We start from the raw sequence: 19,918 nt of genomic DNA, 5'->3' as shown, positions 1-19,918 counted from the left end.
TCTATAGATTTAACCATTAAATATATAACTAAATGCAACTTAATTTGACTACTTTCCGAAGACATACCTTCGTACCAACAAATTCACAGGTTGAAAAAACTCCTTCATCCTACACATAATCTAAGGAGCCCTGGTGATGTAGTGATTACATGTTGGGCTGCTAACCTCAAGGTCTGCAGTTCGAAACCACCAGCTGTTCCACAGGCTCCCCTAAAGAGTGACAGTCTTGCACACCCACCGGGGCAGTTCTACCCTGTTCTGCAGGATCGCCGAGTCAGAATCTACTTGTGGCAGTACGTTTGTTCTTTTGGTTTGACCATGTAACCTAACTTTTTGCATAGGAAGTTGTCAGTGTCATTTTAGATGCAGTGGATGCTACGGCAGTATGATAGGACAGTATCTACTGCCTGTGTAACACCTTCAGAGTGCCTGTTAACAGGAATGCATTCTTTCAGTCTCTGTTCTTAGTCTGGTCAAGTTTTCAGTCTTAGAGATTTCACTTAAATGATTTGAGTAATTAATTAATATGCAGCATGCCCGATTCAAAAGGAAACTCCAGCCTGAGATGACCTCGTGGGCGACGAGCAGCCCCCCACACCCGGCAGCCTCTTCTCAGCCCCGCGCTCCTCAAGAAGCACTTACTTTCTCCACCAAGTTCCCCGGAAGAAGGCTTTCTACAAACTGCTGCAGGTTCTCCCGGACAACTGCATTATGGAAGAAGGAGACTTTTCCATTTATAACTCCGAGGATGGAGGGTGTGCTGTGCGCTCCCAGGTGGTGGGCCAGGCGTCTCTCATACCCAGCGTGGACCACGCCAATTCCTACACCTAAAAAGGAGGGAAGATGACATGAAGCCTTTCCATGCCCCGTGGATCTGGATGAAATGCTGGCTGTTCAGTATCTCCCGGTGTGAGATGGAAATCTCTACCTGGGGGGAGAGGCTACCAAGCCTAACAGTCTGTCCGGCTTCTGCTGCTGCAATTCTAAATGGGTCCAGCTTTTCTGCAGAGCGATCTGATAATATAAGAAGAGCTAACGACTTTCTATCTTTTAACTACTGTTTTTTAAAAAAACCAACCCCAATCCTATAACCAATCCAAGGATCCATCACCAGGGCTATGGTTTAAAAACTTCACATTCTATTAACAGGCAGAAGAAAGTCATATTCATACTTTTTGGGAACATGTCCTCTTTTGTATAAATTACTTTATAGAGATATTAGAAAATATAGAGGCGCAAAAGGAGAACAAAGTTAAAATCACTCAAAAACCCAAATCCCCAAACAAAACGCTTACGTTTTGGTATTTATCTGTTCGTATCTTTTCCTACAGAAGTCTGTGACTAGATGCAATAAAATGAGATCGGCTGACCCTGGGTGCAGCCTTTTGCACTTAATACTTATAACTTTCCTTGTTCTTTCACCAGCTTATCTGGAGGGCCCATCACGCTGCTCAGCCCGGGCGATCCAGTAAACAGACTGCTTTCTGTGGATGTCCCAGACTTAACTCTTCTAAAAATGGACTCCTGGCTTCCTTGCACACACCAGCTCCACCCATGCCTTGGTCATTCCAGTCGATGTACATTCCGTCACCTTCACTCTCTCCTGTCTTGCACCCTATAGCCCCATCTGTCCTGCTGGCTCTGTCTCCCAGACAAACCAGCATTGGGCCCGCTTCTGCACTTTACCAGCCTCCCCCGAGTCGTCCTCTGCTCTCAGCCTGGCTTGCTGCCCTAGCCCACGTCGTCCTCCCACTTCTCCTTGTCCCGACAGTCTGTTCTCAACACAGCAGCCAGATAGTTCCTCCTAACACAGACAAACAGATCCCATGACTTCTCTGTCGAAAGCTTGCAAAGGATCCCCATTTCACTAGGGATAAAATCCAGAGTGAGCAGGGCCCGTAAGCTTCTCCCTGGTTTGTTTCTGGTCCCTGGTTCTGCTCCCCGCACCCCATAGACACACTACTTGCTCTCACTTGCTCCAGCACCTTGCTCTTCCTGGAGCACACTGGAGCATTCCTGCCTCCCGCCACAGAACACGCTGACAGTGGCGGTTCCTGTTGCCTGCAGTGATAACCTGCCCCCCCCCCGCCTACTCACAGGTGTGCTGCTGAAGCTGACTCCCCCCACTCTGTCCAACCCTCCAAACTGAAACCCCCCCCCCCCCGGCTCATCCTTCATTTAAAAATGCCCTCCCCACGTTCTCACTTCTGTCTTTCCCAAAGCATCTAACATCTATCAGCTCTCTGTCGCCTGTCTTCCCCACTGGATGTCAGATCCATCACCTCAGGGCTCTGGTTCCCCAAGCGCCCGGAACAGAGCTTAGCCTATGCTGGCAGCTCCCGGATGCTGGCCGTCCGTCTACAGAGCCACTTCTCTACTGTTGTGCACTGAGGCTGCTTGGGCTTTCACTATGACAAGGGACGTTTTGAAGGGCATCCTTGATTATGTCACATCTTTGGTCACTTGCATGATTACTTCCTCATTACACACTCCTGAACTGGAGCCAGTAATCAGGGAAGCTGGATTAGATGAAGAAAGTGGCATCAGGGTTAGAGGAAGGCTTATCAGCTTGCTGACGGTGAGGAGGACTTGAAGTACTTGCTGAGTCCTTGTTGTTCAGCATAACGATGACCCAAATCCTCACACCTGGATTAATAGGTACCATCATGATAAACGGAGAAGATATTGAAGATGTCAAGGAGTCTGTCTTGCTTGGATCCACCATCAACGCTCATGGAAGCAGCAGTTAAGAAAAAAAGACAAGCGGCACTGGGTAAATGTGCTGCACGAGACCTCTTGAAAGTCTTGGGAAGCAGGGACGTGACCTTGAGGACTGAGGCGCCCCTGACCCAGCCATGGCATTTTCAATCGCTTCATATGAATGTGACAAGGAATAAGACCAAAGAAAAAATCGATTCCTTTGAACTGCGGTGCTGGTGCATCTCGAGGTCCCTTGGACTGCCACAGAACCAACAGATCCGTCTGGGAAGAAAGACAGCAGAACGCTCCGTACAGGAGCTCCTTAGAGTGAGGCTTGGTCTCACGGGCTTGGCACTTGTTGGCAGGAGAGGCCCTCCCTGGAGAAGGACCTCCTGCTTGCTAAGGCAGAGGGGCAGCAGCAGGAGGAAGGCCCTTGGGGAGATGGGCTGACACGCTGGCTGCACAATGGGCTCAAGCAGAGGAACAAGTGTGAGGACGGTGCAGGACCGGGTAGTACTTCGTTCTGTTGTGCAGAGGGTCACGATGGGTCAGAACCAACTTGACAGCACCCGACAAAACAACCAACTGGAATTACTGAGAACAAACGAACAAAAAACCCTACATGGGGTTTCTGAGACGAAATCTTTCTCCTGTAGAGCGGTTTGTGGGTTTGAACGGCAGACCGTGTGGACAGCAGCCCGATGCTTACCCAACAGCACAGGCACCTCATCAACAAGAAAGAGTTAAGTACTGCTTCATCAAGGCATGGTGAAGTCCAACACAGACACCCCTCTTGCATGAGCGGAGTGCCTCTTCCTTGTGCAGGCTGGGAGGAACAATGCCTCCTTTTTCCACTGTCTTGGCCCCACCTCTTCATCAAGACAGCTTGTTCCTCCAGGGAAACAGGATTCACTGTGGGGTTCCTGGGATTGCAGACAGTCACCTTCATTAAACACCGGGGTTTCCCAATAAATGCAGGCTAATTTCTTGGATAATTTCTACAAAGAACTTTGATTCTTTATTATGATCCCATTTCCAGATTCTGGAGCCATTTACTCCCCCACTAAATGCTATCACAAAGATTGGAATAAAACGGTATTCATTGCTTAGGGAAGCGAGCTTCCATTACGGACAATGGGAAAACCTGGGAATGGCTGGGATGACGATAATGAAGGTCCCGACACTGTCGATAGAAAGAATGCAGACAGAGCAAATGCTCTCTTACACCTACAATAACCACACCTGCACCAGAATGAGTAAATATCTGTGCTGTTTTGTTTTTTCCTAACATGATATTCAGGAGTCTAAGGAGTCTACTCCTCCCCACAAGCCAGGAAGGAAGAGCAAGAACAGTTGGCAACACTGATTTCTCCTTAAATTTCAGCCTGGGAAATGACCGTGGGAACTGGTGGTGACATGGGGTCTCTGAGTCACAGTGAACCAGTGCCCGTTGTCTCTCTCTCTACCTTCAAATTATCTAAACATCAGAGTTGGGATTTGTACAGCAAGGCCAACAGCAAACAGAATTACCCACACATCCTTGTCTTGATTCAACATGACCAGGCCAGCAGAGAGATATAGACATATGCAGACTCCAAATGAAATTGAGGTACAAACTTAGAAGAAAAGCAAAATATCATTTAAAGTCTTTCAGAAGTATCATTGATCTTTTAAGGGCCAATGCGTCTGACTAATTGATAATATTCTAAAGAATAAAAATACTGTACTTTCTCCTCTTTTTGAGGTCTTATGAGGGTCTGAATAACAACCTGTGAAATGCAGATGACACAACCTTGCTCGCTGACATCGAGGAGGACTTAGAACCACTTGCTGATGAAGATCAAAGGCTGCCGAATGGACTGCAACGCAAGACCAAAACCTTCACAATCGGGCCAGTCATGGTAAGAAGAGAAGAGATCAAGTTGTCAAGAATTTCTTTTTACTTGGATCCCCAATTAATGCTCACAGAAGCAGCAGTCAAGAAATCAAATGACAAAGTGCACTGAGCAAATCTGCCGTGTACGGTCTCTTTAAAATGTTTTAGAGCCCAGATGTTACTGTGAGGAGTAAGGTGAGCCTGACCCAAGCCATGAGGATTTCACCTGCCTCATAAGCATGTGAAAGCTGGACAATGAATAAGGAAGTCGCAGAGGAATTGCTGCACTTGAACTAGGGCACTGGCAAAGACTACTGAAAGTACCATGGGCTGCCAAAAGAACCAAGTCTGTTTTGAAAGAAATACAGACAGAATTTTTTTTCTCTCTCTCTCTCTCTTAAAGCCAGAATACTCTTTATAAGCGAGAACGGTGAGACTCTGTCTCACACACCTTTGGGACACGTTTTTAGGAGACCATGCTTGGTAAAGCAGAATGCCAGTGAAAGAGACAGAGCCCCTGGGCAATGTGGCATGACACAGTGGCTGCAACAATGGGTTCACACGCCACAATCGGCACGTTGGCACAGGACCAGGCAGTGTTTCCTTCTTTCGTACTTTGGGTAGCGATGAGCTGGACTGATTCGATGGTATCTAACAAAGCGGGTTTTGACTCTGTACAGTACTAAGCATCTCTGTGAGATGCCGTTATTCAAAACCCCAGATGATACCCCGTCCATCCTTATGCATCTCTACACATGCACATCTTTGGGGAGGCTCATTCCTTGCCCCTCTGTAGCCAGCACACACACACTTTTTTTTTTTTTTTGCAACCTGTGAGCAAGCCTTTAAGGGAAGGCACAGAGCCAAAATCTGCAAACAAACTCCAAAGACACAAAACAACATGAAACAAAATCGAATCCAGGACACAGCTAGAGCAGAAAAAAGACACCTTTTCACTAACAGATTGGCAGACCCATTTCCTAGATAGTATAGTGTTGTTCTAGCCACTGCAACTCCGTAAAAGAAAGGATCGATTTGTTCTTTTAGAGTAAGACGTGATTTCAGAGAACAGCACTGAAGCTACAGCTCAGGGAGAGGGGTGCATTTGGTCAGAGCACACAGGAGCAAAGGAAGAGGTTAGGAGAGAGAATGGAACACATCCTGGGTCACCAAGCCCTGAGGATAATATTCCTGTTCAGAGAAGCCAATGCAGAGGACCATTGGGCGGCGCCCCCACCACCAGACACAGACATAGCATTCTCTCACTGACCCACAGCGTTATGGGGCACAACACTGGAGACACAGTGTGGGAACTATGCACAATCTGACCCCATCACACTGGGGCGAAACACTAAGGGTGTGCAACAGAGCTGCAAGGAAAGCAGAGCAATGTAGTCCCCGGAGAATACCCAAAACAGACTGTGGGGCTGGGGCGTGGCACCCCATCAGATGACCTGAAAACACTCCTAAAGGTCAACACGGCGCAGAATTGGAACTATTTATAGGCTTTTTTGTTGTTGTTTTGTTTCTTGGTTTGTTTTTTTTAATGTTGTTGCTTTGTTTTGCTCTGTCTTATTTTTGTGCTTATTATTGTCTCTGCATGTCAATCTAGATAAGATAGGCAGGATAAACAATCCAGAGGAGAAAACAAAGGGACTGATGGTTCCAGAGGGACATGGGAGAGGGGGAGGCAGAGAACAGGAAGGGAAGGGGTCAACCAACCCAGGGGAACAACAAGTGATCCAAATCGATGGTGAGGAGAGTATAGGATGCCTGGTGGAGCTTGAACAGGGCAATGTAGCCGAGAGGAATTACTGAAACCCGAATGAAGGACGAACATGATAGGGGGACAAGAGCAAAGTAAAAGGAAATAGAGAAAAGAACTAGGAGGCAAAGGATATTTATAGAGGTCTAAATATCGGCATGTACATATGTAAGTATACTTATATATAATGATAGGGAAATAGATTTATGTGCATATATTTATATGTTAAGTACTAAGGTAGCAGACGGACATTGGACCTCTACTCAAGTTCTCCCTCAATGAAAGAACACTTTGTTCTAATATCCCAGCATTCTTTGATGCTCATCTCCCTGACAAGATCATAAGCAAACATGGTGAAGAAAGCTGATCAAAAGATATAGCACCTGGGGTCTTAAAGACTTTAAGATAAACAAGCAGCCATCTAGCTCAGAAGCAACAAAGTCCATAAGGAAGAAGCGTATCAGCTTGTGTGATTACAAGGTGTTGATGGGATCAGGTATCAGGCATCAAAGATCCAGAACAAAAAATCATATCAATGTGAATGAGAGAGAGTGTGAAGACCCAAAGCCCATCTGTAGACAATTGGACATCCCCTTACAGAAGGGTCACAAGGAAGAGACAAGCCAGTCAGGGTGCAATGTCGCATTGATGAAACATACAACTTTTCTCTAGTTCTTTAATGCTTCCTCCCCACCACTATGTTGACCCCAATTCTACCTTACAAATCTGGCTAGACCAGAGTATGTACATAGGCACAGATAAGAACTGGAAACAGGGAATCCAGGACAGATAAACCCCTCAGGACCAATAATGAGAGTAATGATATTGGGAGGGTAAGGCGAAGGTAGGGGGAGTAAGGGGGAACCAATTACAATGATCTACATATAACCCTCTCTCTGAGAGAAAGACAACAGAAAAGTGGGTGAAGGGAGACATCGGTCAGTGTTAAGACATGAAAAAAAAAATCTAAATTATCAAAGGCTCATGAGGGAGGGACGAGGTTGGGGGAGTAAGGGAAAAAATGAGGAGCTGACACCAAGGGCTCAAGTAGAAAGCAAATGTCTTGAAAATGATGACGGCAGCAAATGTACAAATGTGCTCGACACAATGGATGTGCGTATGGACTGTGATAAGAACGGTACGAGCCCCCAGTAGAATGATGAAAAAAAAAAGACATGAAAAAAACAAAACCAAAAAAATAGAGATTTGGTAGCAAACGAAGCAAGACGTGATGGTGGGCGATCACCATATCACCACCTTAAGTAGATTTGCTGAACATCGCCCTTGAGTTTCAAGAAGCTCATCGTTGCTGGCCCCAGCAAGCACGGACGGTGCTGGAGTGAGGGAGGGAGGGAGGGAGCCTCTTCCCGAGTTTCCTGAGCAAAGCAGGGGCCAGGCTTTACGTGTTTCTTAAGCAGTACAGCCCAGTGGCCGAGTTGGTGGACTCTGCAGTTAGATGTCTGGGCCCTTAGCCCAACACTGGTGTTGCTTAGCCTTCTTGTGCCTCAGTTTCCTCATCTATACCATAGGGATAATAACCATTTCTCCCTCGTTGGGTTGTTCTGGGAATACATAAACCCCACCACCAAGCACTTAGTACGATGAGGACAACTGAAGTGCTCAATAAAAATGACAGTTCTTTTATGTCTTCACTAACGAGGGAGCCCTGGTGGTGCGCTGGTCAAGTGCTCAACGGCGAAGCGTACAGCTGTCAGGAGATGATCACAGGCCACTTCCGTAAAGGTGACAGCCCTGGAAACGCTTAGGGACAGTTCTGCTCTGTCCTACTGGGTCACTACAAATCAGGATCAACTGGGTGATAATGAGTTATTTATTTACTGTATATACTCGCGTATAAGTCGAGTTTTCCAGCACATTTTTAATGCAGTTTTGTGGTAAAATTAGGTGCCTTGGCTGTTGTTCGGGTCGGCTTATAGTCGAGTATACACAGTACTTTTAGTGTAATACAGTACTTGGTACATAATTTTGCTCAAGAAGACATCTAATTAATTAATTAGTTAGACATCTTAAATGAGCATATGGACCGATTCCTGTCCCTCTGCTTACTCTTCCAGTATTCTATCACTCTGGACTTGCAGCGTGCGGCTACTGTTGATTCTCTGTGCACATAAAGGCCAGAGCTGTGCTATTTCTGAGCAAATGCGGCATGGCCTACTTATATCTACAAATGTTGGAAGCTTTACCACTACTTATTAAAATAGCTAGCTGGCACGACTATAGATTCTGCCTGAATTTCTCCTCCGGGTAGAATGGGTCTGTCTCATTCAGTCTTGGTAATTCAGGTGTTTTATGCTAGCCGGGCAATGGCTATGCATTCCCAGCCACTCAGCTCTTTCTCGGCCTGTCGGCTCTGCCCACCTCACATGGAAACACGGCGTGTGGAAGAGTGGCGCTGCCTCCACTGCACAGGGACTGGCCGTGGCCACTGTCCCTCATCTTCAGCTCAGGCTCAACAAACTGGAGCAAGTGGAACCTAGCCGTCAGAAATCTTCAACCAACTTCAAAGTTCCAAAGAGGAAAAGGGTCTATAAGCCTAATAAATCGAATGTATTCCGTCAAAACCTGGCATAGGAACTATTTGGGGGTGGGCTGGGGAACAGGCTAAAAAACTCGGTGGATACTAATTCTAAAGATCAAATTTTCATTCGATGGGTCTTCCATCCCTGCCATTTTAAGCCATGAATAATGCCACACAACAACCCCAAAGAGCAGCAAGATCATCAATCATCAAGCATTTGGGGACAGAGAGGCAGTAATAGCATCATGGGTGAACATACAGCTGGAAAGGCAGACAGACTATGTGGGTTCGAGGATCGAATCTCGGCACTGGCAAATGTCAACTGTCTAATCCTGGACAAGGTACCCAGAGTAAGTTAAGCATCTCAAGTATAAACAAAAAGAAGTGACCATAGTGCCTGCCTCACAGGGTGGTTGTTTACATATTGTTGTTTATATTTATCATAGTGCTTGGCACATGGTAAACTCTCAATAAATCACCAGCTATTATCATTATTAGGAACCCTAGTGGTATAGTTACGGTGTTGGGCTGCTAACCACAAGGTCAGCAGTTCAAAACCACCAGCCGCTCTGTGGGAGAAAGATGAGGCTATCTAGTCTGCAAAGATGGAGTCTCAGAAACTCCCGGGGCAGTTCTATTCTCTGTTCTTACCATGTCAAACCTCTTCTCCCTCAATTCAGCCCTTCTCTACTATGTCCCCAAGTCAGGAGTTTCACCCCTTCTCCTCCCCTTTCCTCAGTTCTTATATTGACACGTCCTCCAGACCCCAGGCCTCTGAGGCTCCCACGATCGTCTCTCTGACACACCCTTTGTCCACAGCTCTCTTTACCTACTGCCCTCCTTCAGGCCAGCGGCTGTCTCTTGTCAGAGCCAGTCACTTCCTCCCATTTCCTCCCACTTTGAATGTCCTCGGACAGCGTTAACGGGTGACTTTCTGCAGCACACTCAGGTCACTCCTCTGTGTAAAACGTTTTCTTGGCTTTATTACACACTATAAAATAAAGTCCAGTTCCGTGGCCTGGGGTTTCAAGTTCCTTTCTCCCTGGCTCCCAGCATGCCCCGCCCCCCCCTCCTTTCTTTCTCACACACAGCCTAGGTCCGGTCCACACGGAGCCGCTGGCTGTTCTGTGGATGCAGAATGCTTGTTTCTCAGGGTGCTCGGTTCCCTGTGAGGCTCAAGTTACACCTCCGGTTTCTGCTCAGCAGACTCAGTGGTCTTTTAAAGCTCAGCTCAAAAAATCGTAAGAGAGTTGATAGTTAATAATCAGTTGGAGTGGAGTAATACATTTAAGAAATATTTACAAAAAGATTTGTACAACAAGCACTTTAAAAAAAAAAAGGAGTTTTTCAAACCAGAAAACCCAGTTAACCAGCAATTTGCTAAGTTTCTTTTGTAAGTGCTTACTAGGAACCCTGCTGGGACAGTGGGTTACAGTGTTCGGCAGCGGCTAACCGTAAGTCAGCATTTCCTCAAATCGTGTACTTTGAAGAAACACTGTGTTCCCCGTCACTTAGTCTTTAATGAGATGACTGCTAGTTTGGCATTATCACCCACTTTTGGAGACGAAGGGGACCTGATGGTGCCGTGGCTACTTGTTGGGCTGCTACCCACAAGGTCGGCAGTTCAAAACTTCAGTCGCTCCTTGGGAAAAAGAGAGGCTTTCTATTCCATGAAGAGTCACAGTCTCAAAAGCCCCCAGGGCAGTTCTACCCCACACGTCCTACAGGGTCACCAGGAGTCAGAACCGACTCGATGCAGTGAGTTCGTTTGTTTGTTCTTGGCTTGGCGATGAACAAACTTGGGCTCCATAATTCGTTCAAGGATTGGCAGAGCTGAGAGGGAAACCATGGCCTACCCAACTCCGCAGCCTGTGTTAATCACCACTGTGGCCATCTATGCCACCTCTCGTCATCTATGCTTGCCTGGCACGCTGAAAACGATGTTGGTGAAAATGCATTACCACCCTAAATGACGTACTGGTCCAACGATTGTGCTTTGCTATTGGGCCTTCATGCCGACCCCGAGCAGATCACTAGTGGCACATACACCGCGGTGGGCTTTATCATGAAGACAGCTGTTGAGCTCAGCGGCTTCTACCTGGCTTCACCTTCTTAAGCATCCATCTAAGCATCAACAGCAGGCACCTACTGACTACCTTCCATTTGGTAGGCCACGCGCTAACCATATTCCCTCAGCTTCTACGAACTTCTTGATTCGGTCTCAGGGAAATATTTTACAAATCTGAGCACCTCCTTGCTTCTCAAGGGAGATTGGGAATTTCGATTTAGAATCACTGAACTGATGTTTTCAGCAGTATGTGCTCTCCAGGTCCCTATGTCGAACAGGTCTGCTAGTACCTCCAAAATACAGACACAGTGATTCCAACTTTCAGGATGTATTCAAATAAATATCCTCTCTGGATCACTAGTGGTGCTGTGGTTAAAGTACTGGGCTGCTAACTGCAAGGTCAGCAGTTCAATTCCATCAGCCGCTCTGTAGGAGGCAGCTGAGGCTGCTCCCGTGAAGGCTGACAGCCTTGGAAACCCACAGGGGCCAATTCTACTCTGCCCCATAGGCTCAACTCACTGGCAGTGGGCTTAGGTTTTTATGGTCCTGGATCACTGTAATTTTTCCAGGCACTAGTCAATAAATATGGAACATGAAAGGGTTAATCATGACTCTAGAGACAGCAAGTCGACTAAAGGTTTCAGGGGCAGGTGGGGTGAAGGAGACAATGTCGAGACTATTTGGAAACCGTGGCAGCAATTGTACAATCGTGCTGGAGGAGATCGCACTATGGAATGATATTGTTGTGAGCGCTGTAAGAGCACCCAGTAAAACGATAACAAAGAAAGAGAAGGAAGGAAGGGCTGATCAGGGAGCTCTGGTGGCACAGCTGCTCCTGAAGGCCAGTCACGGGAGCCCATCAGCACTCTGTGGGAGACCGAGGAGGCAGTCTGCTTCTGCGGAGGAAACCCCACGGGACGGGTCTGCCCTGTCCTACAGGGTGGCTCTGAGTGGGAGCTGACTCTCAGCAGGTTCAGTTGGTCAGGAATCTGGGCACCCCACGGCCACGAGCGAAATCACAAGTACTGTCAGATGGATGTGCAAAACCCACAGGTGTTACAGCTGACGCTCAGCTGCTGGGTTCAAGCCGTTCATTTCTGAGCTTCTCTTATTGATTAGGTCCCAAACCAGACGTTGGGAAATTAGACAGACAAATGTTTCAAGTTACTAATGCAAAATGGAAGTGGCTTATGCATCTCTCCTCCCTGAAAATGTGCCTCTGGACAATACCAATTTCCACGAGCTTGTGAGGAAAAATGATACCAACGGCTTCCTCCCCAACAGCCCATCTAATTCAAGCCTTCACAAGTCCCCTTGGCCGATTACGACCACTTCTGATGACCACAAGGGCCTTACCTATGCCTTCCAGTTCTTGAGCGACTTCCCTCCACACGGGCTCGATGTGGATACAGCTGAAGCACCAGTCTGAGGTGATCTTGATGAGGTAGGGCTTCCTGAAGCTATCTGGCACCACTTCGTGCATGTACTGTGAAAAGTGCAGCAAATACTTTTCATCCGCGGAGTCCCGCCGCTCAGAGTTGAAAGGGAAGTGGAAAAACGACTCATCAAAGTAAAAATTCTCATGGAAATGGCGGAAGCGGTACTCTCGCTGCTGCCGCCGCTGGTGGCCCTGGTTCTCCCCAGCATCCCCGTAGTGGTCATAGTTGGATCTCTTTTCCTCGTTGGAAAGGATCTGGAAGGAGGGTATCAGGAAAAAGAAGAGTGGTCACCCAAGGGGTCTTCTACACGCAGCGTAGGAGACGGAGAGTGAAGTGGCAGGTCCACTGCCTTCGATCTGTTCTCCGAAACAGGATGCTGTGTGATTGGAGGCTTTGTGAACAGCACGGCACACACAGGAGAGACGGGGCAGGAGTTGCCGGAGCCCAGGCACTGGGCAGACTCTGGCACTGCCGCCACTGCTGCTGCTGCTCACAGCCAGAGCTGCGTCTGGCTCCTGCCTGCCCTCCACCCGGCGCTCATCAAGTTTCCTACTTCTCCTCCCGCTGCTGCCACGCCCTGGACCACTCCGCAGAGGCCGCTGGGCTGGGCCAGCATGTGCCATACCTTGGTAGCTCTGGTGTCTGCACAGCTCCTGCCTGAGGAGAGCGTGGATGGGTGCTGGGACTTCCTACCCCGCTACTCTGGGGTTGGGATGCAGCCAGCAACAGATCAGAGCTCTAGACCTCAGTACTCAGCTAAGTCTGTCTGCGATGGTCCATTCTGATGGGAATTTCTGAATTCTATGAGACTCTCAGAAGGGCCACGGACCTATGTGCAGTCAGCTGGTGCCCAAATGGATGAGCAACACATACCCTGTACATGCAAACATCAGGACATTACATCTTCCAGAAAGTCTTCCCTTAACAAAAAACAAGATAATTCAGGACCGCAATCAACACTCAAGTCCCTCAGATACGTGCGCTCTGTGTTAGCCCGAAGCCTTTCTGAGCCACAGAACACTGGTGGGTTTACATCAGTAAAACCAGTGACTCGACACAACGCCGATGGCCAGGGCGTCATCGCAAAAAAAAAGAGCTCAGCCATGCCTTGGCGTTAATTCAACGCATAGCATGGGATGCTGTGAAAACCAAAGAGGCCACAGCATTGAGTCTTGTATGCTAGTTACCTTGCTTTTCCTTAAAAAACAACTTGGAAGTCTAAAATCCGTGCAAGACTCTGCTTTAGGGTGGCGTGTCATTCCTATGCACCGAGCACCACATTTCTTCCCAAAGGAAGCCAAGCCCAGGCTTTCACATTCCAGAACCACCTGCTGAAGCTGACGTGTTAGAAAACTGTTAAAACGCTGGGTATTTGTAATGTTGCGTGAGGGAAGTTGGTCTGTAATTCTTTCCTGTAAGTTTCTAAAGGGCAGTACTCCAGGTAACTCCACATTTCCAACGAAAGCCTTGGAAAAGAGGTCAGGCAGTTCAAGAGCTGATGTGTTCAGGCACATGCTTCCTCATAACGGAGGTGGCCAAATCTGTTCTCCCTACCATCTTCTAGAAACTGGGTCAAGGCCTGCGGAAATGCCTTTTCTGAGGAGACCTCAGGAGACGGAGGGCCTAAGGCCAATTTTATACAGGCCAGTGGGTGCATCAGAGTTTGGCACGGTACCTCGTAAGCCTTGCTAATTTGAATGAACTTGTCTTCGGCTCCAGGATCTTTGTTTTTGTCAGGATGCCTGAAACACAAAATGGGGAAACAAGATTCGATTTAATTTTTCATTCCTGGCCAGTTAACAACTGGTGGGAATCCAGAAGATTTTCCCCCAAGTTGTCTCCCCCAAATATATGCCAAACCCAAGATGCTGCTTGCTACACATGTAAATGACTGTACACTAGGAGGTCAACGAAAGTAGGTCAGAGGTTATTCTCCTTAAGGGTATCAGCCATCAAGAGCAACCAGACTGTATTGTCTGACCCACCCCAAGTAGGGCCCACTCTCTTCTGACATTGTTCCCTTGAAGGAGAGCCCGGAGGCAAGCCAGGACCACTCAAGGATGACTAAGCTTGGACTACTATATTGAGTCTAGGGTCCACCCATCTTGCCTCATATGTACCCCCTTTCCCGCCGTACACCCCTAGGTCATCGCCCTCCTCTTGCTGTATTGCCTGTTACAACTCCTTCCTGTGACATAGATCATTACCTATAATCAGGAGGCTTGCATATCCCCAAAAATGTGTAAGCTTTGGTTAGAAATAAAACCTCATGCTCTCTTTCCTGCCCACTCGTCTCCCACCTCCATGTGGACCATCAAGAGGAGCTGAGGTGAGCATGCTACCACGAAATGTGTGTGACTTCTTTATTCTACTCTCCCATCTCTGTTTCTTTATGACTTTACTATAATCTTTATATATCTTAACTGTATGATTGCGCCTACCAAACCGGGGATTAGTTGTGGGGGGCTGGTTTATCCCCACCCCATCCTTGTAGTTTATTACAGCAAAGGCAGCTGGCAGACCGTTCTGTTCAGGGCAGTTTCTTTGAAAGAAATGGTAGAAGCAAACAGCTGTTTCATATACCTGTACTACCTGATGCTAAGAAATAGCCTCCCACAGCGCTCAGGCTGGCTGCATTTTTAAAGTACTTCACAGAGGCAAGGTGGGGCAGACCCAGTCTTTACACTGCGACTGCCCACTGCAGGGCGGCTGGAGGCTCAAGCCCCTTCTTTGTAAGCAGCACTGCCTGATCCCAGGTGGCGGCGCTCCATCCCAATGTCAGGATGAGAGAGCCATTAGGGCACTTCTTCGGACGACGCAGGAAGGCAGAAGCAGGTGCCCCATGAATTTGTTTAGTAACAGCTAGGTTCCAAATGGTATCTTGCTGCTGACTTTCAAATAAGAAAGTCTTGATTTTCAATATTAATACCCTGGTCATTCCATTCTGCCCAGGAATGGCCTTTTTCCAGTAAATGGATTATCAGGATCAAGGCCACAAGTTTTAAGAGGGGAGAAAAGGCTAGTTTCTGCAAACTGATTTCCGCTCATAGAGACTGCATCAATCTTCAACAGCTGCCACTGAATCGTCAACATTTGGTCTTACACTCAGCTGGCAATTAATCAACTGTGCCCATCTTGCTGCGGTATATGCTGTGATCTTCCTGTGTTTATACCATCTGGAACTTTGGGGACTTTAAGGCTCTGGGATGTAGGGGCAGGACTTGACTTCCACAGGGCCTCCCCTCAGACCTCGATCTGTGTTCTGTGCGGATTGATTCTGCAATGCTCACTTCTACGGACGGCCTCTGCATGATAGCACTTGTTTTGAACGTAATCGTTCTTGCTCATTTGGAGGACAATTCTTTTAGCTAAGGCTCAAGAAGTAAAGAAAGAGTCCCCTGGAAGCAAGTGACTACTGACAGCATCGAATACCCTGGACTTAAAACAACAACAAAATCCCTATAAGTTGACGAACGTTGTCTAGCAGCCACATGTTGAATGAATTAGACTGCATATTCTGACAGCTCTAGAAATGCCCTTTGAGAAGCTGAATTCAAACATCATTCTTCTCTTAGCCTAACCCTTTAATGCTTGTTAGGACGACGAGTGGGAGGAAGACAACTCAGCAGGGCACAATGGAAACGGTGTGACTCAAGCCAAGATGCTTCTGGATGACAAAAAAGAAAGTAAAAGTGTTTCTGTGGCAGTTACATAATCTCCTGTCAATTTGAGGAAGGGGTAGAGGCTAGCCTGTCAATCGGGTTAAAGCCAGTAAAGCCTCTGTGTGGGCATGGCCTTCTTCTGAGGATTTTGGGAACTTCTGTCTTCCTCCCTGGAGGCGGGACACCGTTGACAAGACGGATGGAGCTCCGCTGATGGAGCCAGAGCCCTGGAGCTGGAGAAGCCACCTAGAGATCCAGCCAGCGGCTGAGATGCTTCTACCACCACTGGATCCACAAGACTTCCCACCCACTGGCCTGTGATCTTCCTACATTTGACGTCACTGCATGTGTTGTGCTAAGTCTGAAGAGGAATTTATAGACTAATATCGGACATATGGGCTAACATCGGACTTATGGACTTGATCTGGACTGACCTGGGATGTTGTCTCGATAGTCTAATGCTCTTTTATATAAAGCTCTTGTACACATGAATGCCTATGAGTTTGTTTCTCTAGTCAACCTGGACTAAGTTTTCAATATGCAAACTTAGGTTAAAGACGGAAAAAGACAAAAATATGCACTCGAACAAAGGAAGATTTAAGAGAGAGAATTTTACAGAGGAAGAAGGGTGGGGAGGGAGCTGTGAAGGTCCTGAAGGCAGCTGGGTGAGAAACCACGGATCATGAAATAGAGGAAGCCGGCCCCCAAAGCAGGAGGAAACCTCGAGACAGCTTTCAGCTTATAAGGCCCGAGTTGCGGGACACACCATTGGAAAGACACTTAGCAAAGGATTGAGTTCAACCCTAGGAAAGTACTGTGTGCTGCTGGTCAGTGCATCTGACAGCGACAAGCATCTTTTCCATGTCAAAGGCAAGAAAATACTGGGCGTGGTACCTGCTGGCTATCCAGCTCCCTCTAAAGGAAAACCAAATGGAGGCAGAGAAGGGTACCCAGTAAAGAACTAGACTGACTGAACCAGGTTATACCCATTTGGTCCAGATTTGATAGAGCCCTTTTCCACCCCACTCAGGGTAGAAATCCTTATTTTGCAAAAGCACCTACGTTAAAATGTCATCATCAGCAGAGAAATATGTCTTTCCTGAGGGCAAAACGGGGTTCCAAGGGTTCACTAAGCAAGGAGAAAGTCCTGGGGAACAAGATGAAGCCGCGAAGGCCTAGCTAGCTACAGACCCAAGCCAAAAATTCATGCATCTCTTCTGGCTAGAGCTCATTCTGAAAACGCAAACTCTGAGCCGCACTAGGAGTTGCAGTCACCCTCAGGTGAGAAGGGAAGGAAGCCAGTGAAAGAACAATGCCACAACCAAAACATGGACAAATAACGCCGTGGAGATACGAGGTCAAGTACCATTTCCACACTCCGGGATGGCACTATTCTCCTCCTATTGAGACTGTAATCATCATATACGGAGAAGCATGTGGCTGCTAACCCCATCGCGTCCTGTGCAGCCCTGAAGACAAAAACCCAAACTGTTCATTGTAAGAGGCTCTGCCTATACGAAGTGATCGATTTTGCCCTTAAAATGTCACTGAAGGCTGTACCTTGTCCCCCCCACCAAAAAAAACTGTGGCTCCGTATCAATCAACTGCAGACTTAGCAATTTCTACTTTAAGCAGGGCCAGGCGAGCATGTGAGACAGCACAGAGAGCAACACAGAGTTCCAGAGCCCTTGGAAAGACGTCAAGCAGAATCAAGACACCGTTTTAGCGCCCAATTCTGGATTCCTAACATGAAAACACTCTGAAAGATTTCCTTAGCCCAAACATTGTTTCAAACTACATTTTGCCTCCATCGCAAGCAGTCTGACAGATACATCTCCCCACTGATGAGTAAGAGTGCCAGCCAGAGCCACGCACAGCTGCAGTGTCATTTGCCTGTGGCAGCTTTGCGGCTCCATGGCTTCCTGCTGTCTCAGGCAACTCCTTTCCACCCAAATGCTAACCCGCGCTCCCCTATTTCTGGTGGGAAGGGGAGTGTAGAAACAACCCAGCAACAACACAAACCCGAGGAACTACCTGTTGGTGCAGGGCAAACTCTGGAACCCAGGCGTAAATACATACTTAATCATTCTGAGCCCCGATTTCTGCACCTGTACAACAGGGACCGTACTGCCCTTGCTCACAGGGCAGCTGTAGGGTTGGAATGAAACAAAAAGCCCAGAACCTGGAGTCCAGCATGTAGTCAATGCTCAATGGTGATGGTTCCCCTCCTAGACCTTCCACATTCGCTACGGTCAGGTCACCCTGCTGCGTCCTTTCTATCCCTCCTTCCTCATAGCTCCCTGTCAGCGGCAAAACCCAACACCTGGCAAAACCCAACACCTGTGCTTCTTGGCCATGGCTAAGCATTGATACAAGAAATGATGCCATTCACCCAAAATACGTTTCAGATTTATTGTGACCTTGCTAACTTTTGATTCCTGCCCCCACAAGACGTTGGTTTAAAGTAATGGTTATGAATATTCTTTAAAAATCAGGGACAACACATTCTTATTCTAAGAATATTTAAAAGCTTTAAAAAAAATTAACAATTTAGAGAACAGGATTAGATTGTGTTCGTTTTAGTAATCAGTCTACTTGGAGTTACATCATGAGTAACCTATCCTGGGAAGGTACCTTAACATTGCCGATCAGTGGGCGGTTTTTCGTCTTTAAAGGCCCCATTCTACTGTAACATTAACAACACAAACGGTATCTAAGGTGATTCTTAAGTCCAAAGATTCATAAACAGGAGCTTCATAAATGATATGTTTGATCTCATCACTCAAAATTAGAGTACCATGCAAGTTAATTTTCCCACATCAAATATTTTAGACAGATATGTTTGTATGTACATATGTGTGTGAAAATAATAGAAAGACAGACACATAAAACTTATTGCAATTTAGGATTTCATCCCCCTGCTAAAACTTAAGTTTATATTAAGCTGTTTTTAATTTGTTTCACCTACCATTCCCGGGCGAGCTTCTTATAAGCCTTTTTAATATCAGCCTGACTGGCTGTCCGGCTGACCCCTAGGACTCTGTACGGATCAAAATCCAACGCAGACAGAAATTGCAGGATTAGAATCAGAACTATCAAGAATTGCCAGGAAATGCCCAACTTTTTCACTTCCATATCTCTTCCTTTCCAGAGCTGAAATGATCGAAGAAGCAGTAAGTTTCAGTGGCAGACAGCTGGGCAGGTTTTTTTTTTTCTTTTAAAGATAAAGACATATGGATGAGATACAAAACAAAAGGCATTTTTCAGGTAAAGTATCAAGCTGTTGGACCCTCTCTCTTAAATCAACAATCTCTATTCTTTTCTGAATACCCCAAGTAAGATGAAAAGGTGAGCAGTAAGAATAGCAACATTCAGAATCTTGGGAGTGTCTTAGAAATGACTAAAAAATGAATGAGACGGAGAAATAATAAGCAAACAAATGTGGGGAAATATATATAGAAAACTAAAGCGACTGGCTGGTCTGATGGTAGGGGGTTATCAGAATGGAGTAACGTTAGTGTCACTAAAGTTACTATAGAACCCCCCACTGCTGAATTTGACTGGCTTAAAAAATAATAAATAAAAAGAAAACTAAAGCGACTACTTAATAAATTATGTTTATTCTGACAGCAATAGTGCCAACTTTCTTTAAGCACACGTCGCTTAAACAGGTGCTGAATAAACTCACTATACAATGATTTCCCCCCACCCCCCAAGGGCGATCTGTTTGTTTCACAAATAGATTTCAGAGGTTCAAATCTTTAATGTGACCCCTTTATCAAAGGGGACAAAGCTGTCACTGCAGCAGAGTTTGACAAGTGGAAATCTAATGTTGCCCAGGCGTGCCATGAGAGGGATTAATTAATCCT

General features: G+C 46.8%; 1 protein-coding gene across 3 annotated transcripts in view; it reads right to left on the bottom strand.

Moving 5' to 3' along the window:
- Nucleotides 1-19,918, bottom strand: part of DNAJC16 (DnaJ heat shock protein family (Hsp40) member C16) — a 54,600-nt gene that overhangs the window by 33,640 nt on the left and 1,042 nt on the right. For all 3 annotated transcript variants that reach the window (XR_012784724.1, XM_075550940.1, XM_075550939.1), the window contains exons 2-5: nt 19,018-19,202; nt 14,063-14,129; nt 12,305-12,641; nt 643-827 (exon numbers count right to left, since the gene is read on the bottom strand). Coding sequence is in view for 2 of the 3 variants with exons in the window: in XM_075550940.1 (XP_075407055.1) it covers nt 643-827; nt 12,305-12,641; nt 14,063-14,129; nt 19,018-19,184 (756 nt within the window). In the remaining variant the exon portion in view is untranslated. The remainder of the gene's footprint in view (nt 1-642; nt 828-12,304; nt 12,642-14,062; nt 14,130-19,017; nt 19,203-19,918) is intronic.

Source organism: Tenrec ecaudatus, chromosome 1, assembly GCF_050624435.1.
Source record: "Tenrec ecaudatus isolate mTenEca1 chromosome 1, mTenEca1.hap1, whole genome shotgun sequence".
In the NCBI taxonomy this organism is placed as follows: Eukaryota; Metazoa; Chordata; class Mammalia; order Afrosoricida; family Tenrecidae; genus Tenrec; species Tenrec ecaudatus.
The sequence above is the reverse complement of the archived record's forward strand: the minus strand, read 5'-3'. Positions and strand labels throughout refer to the sequence as shown.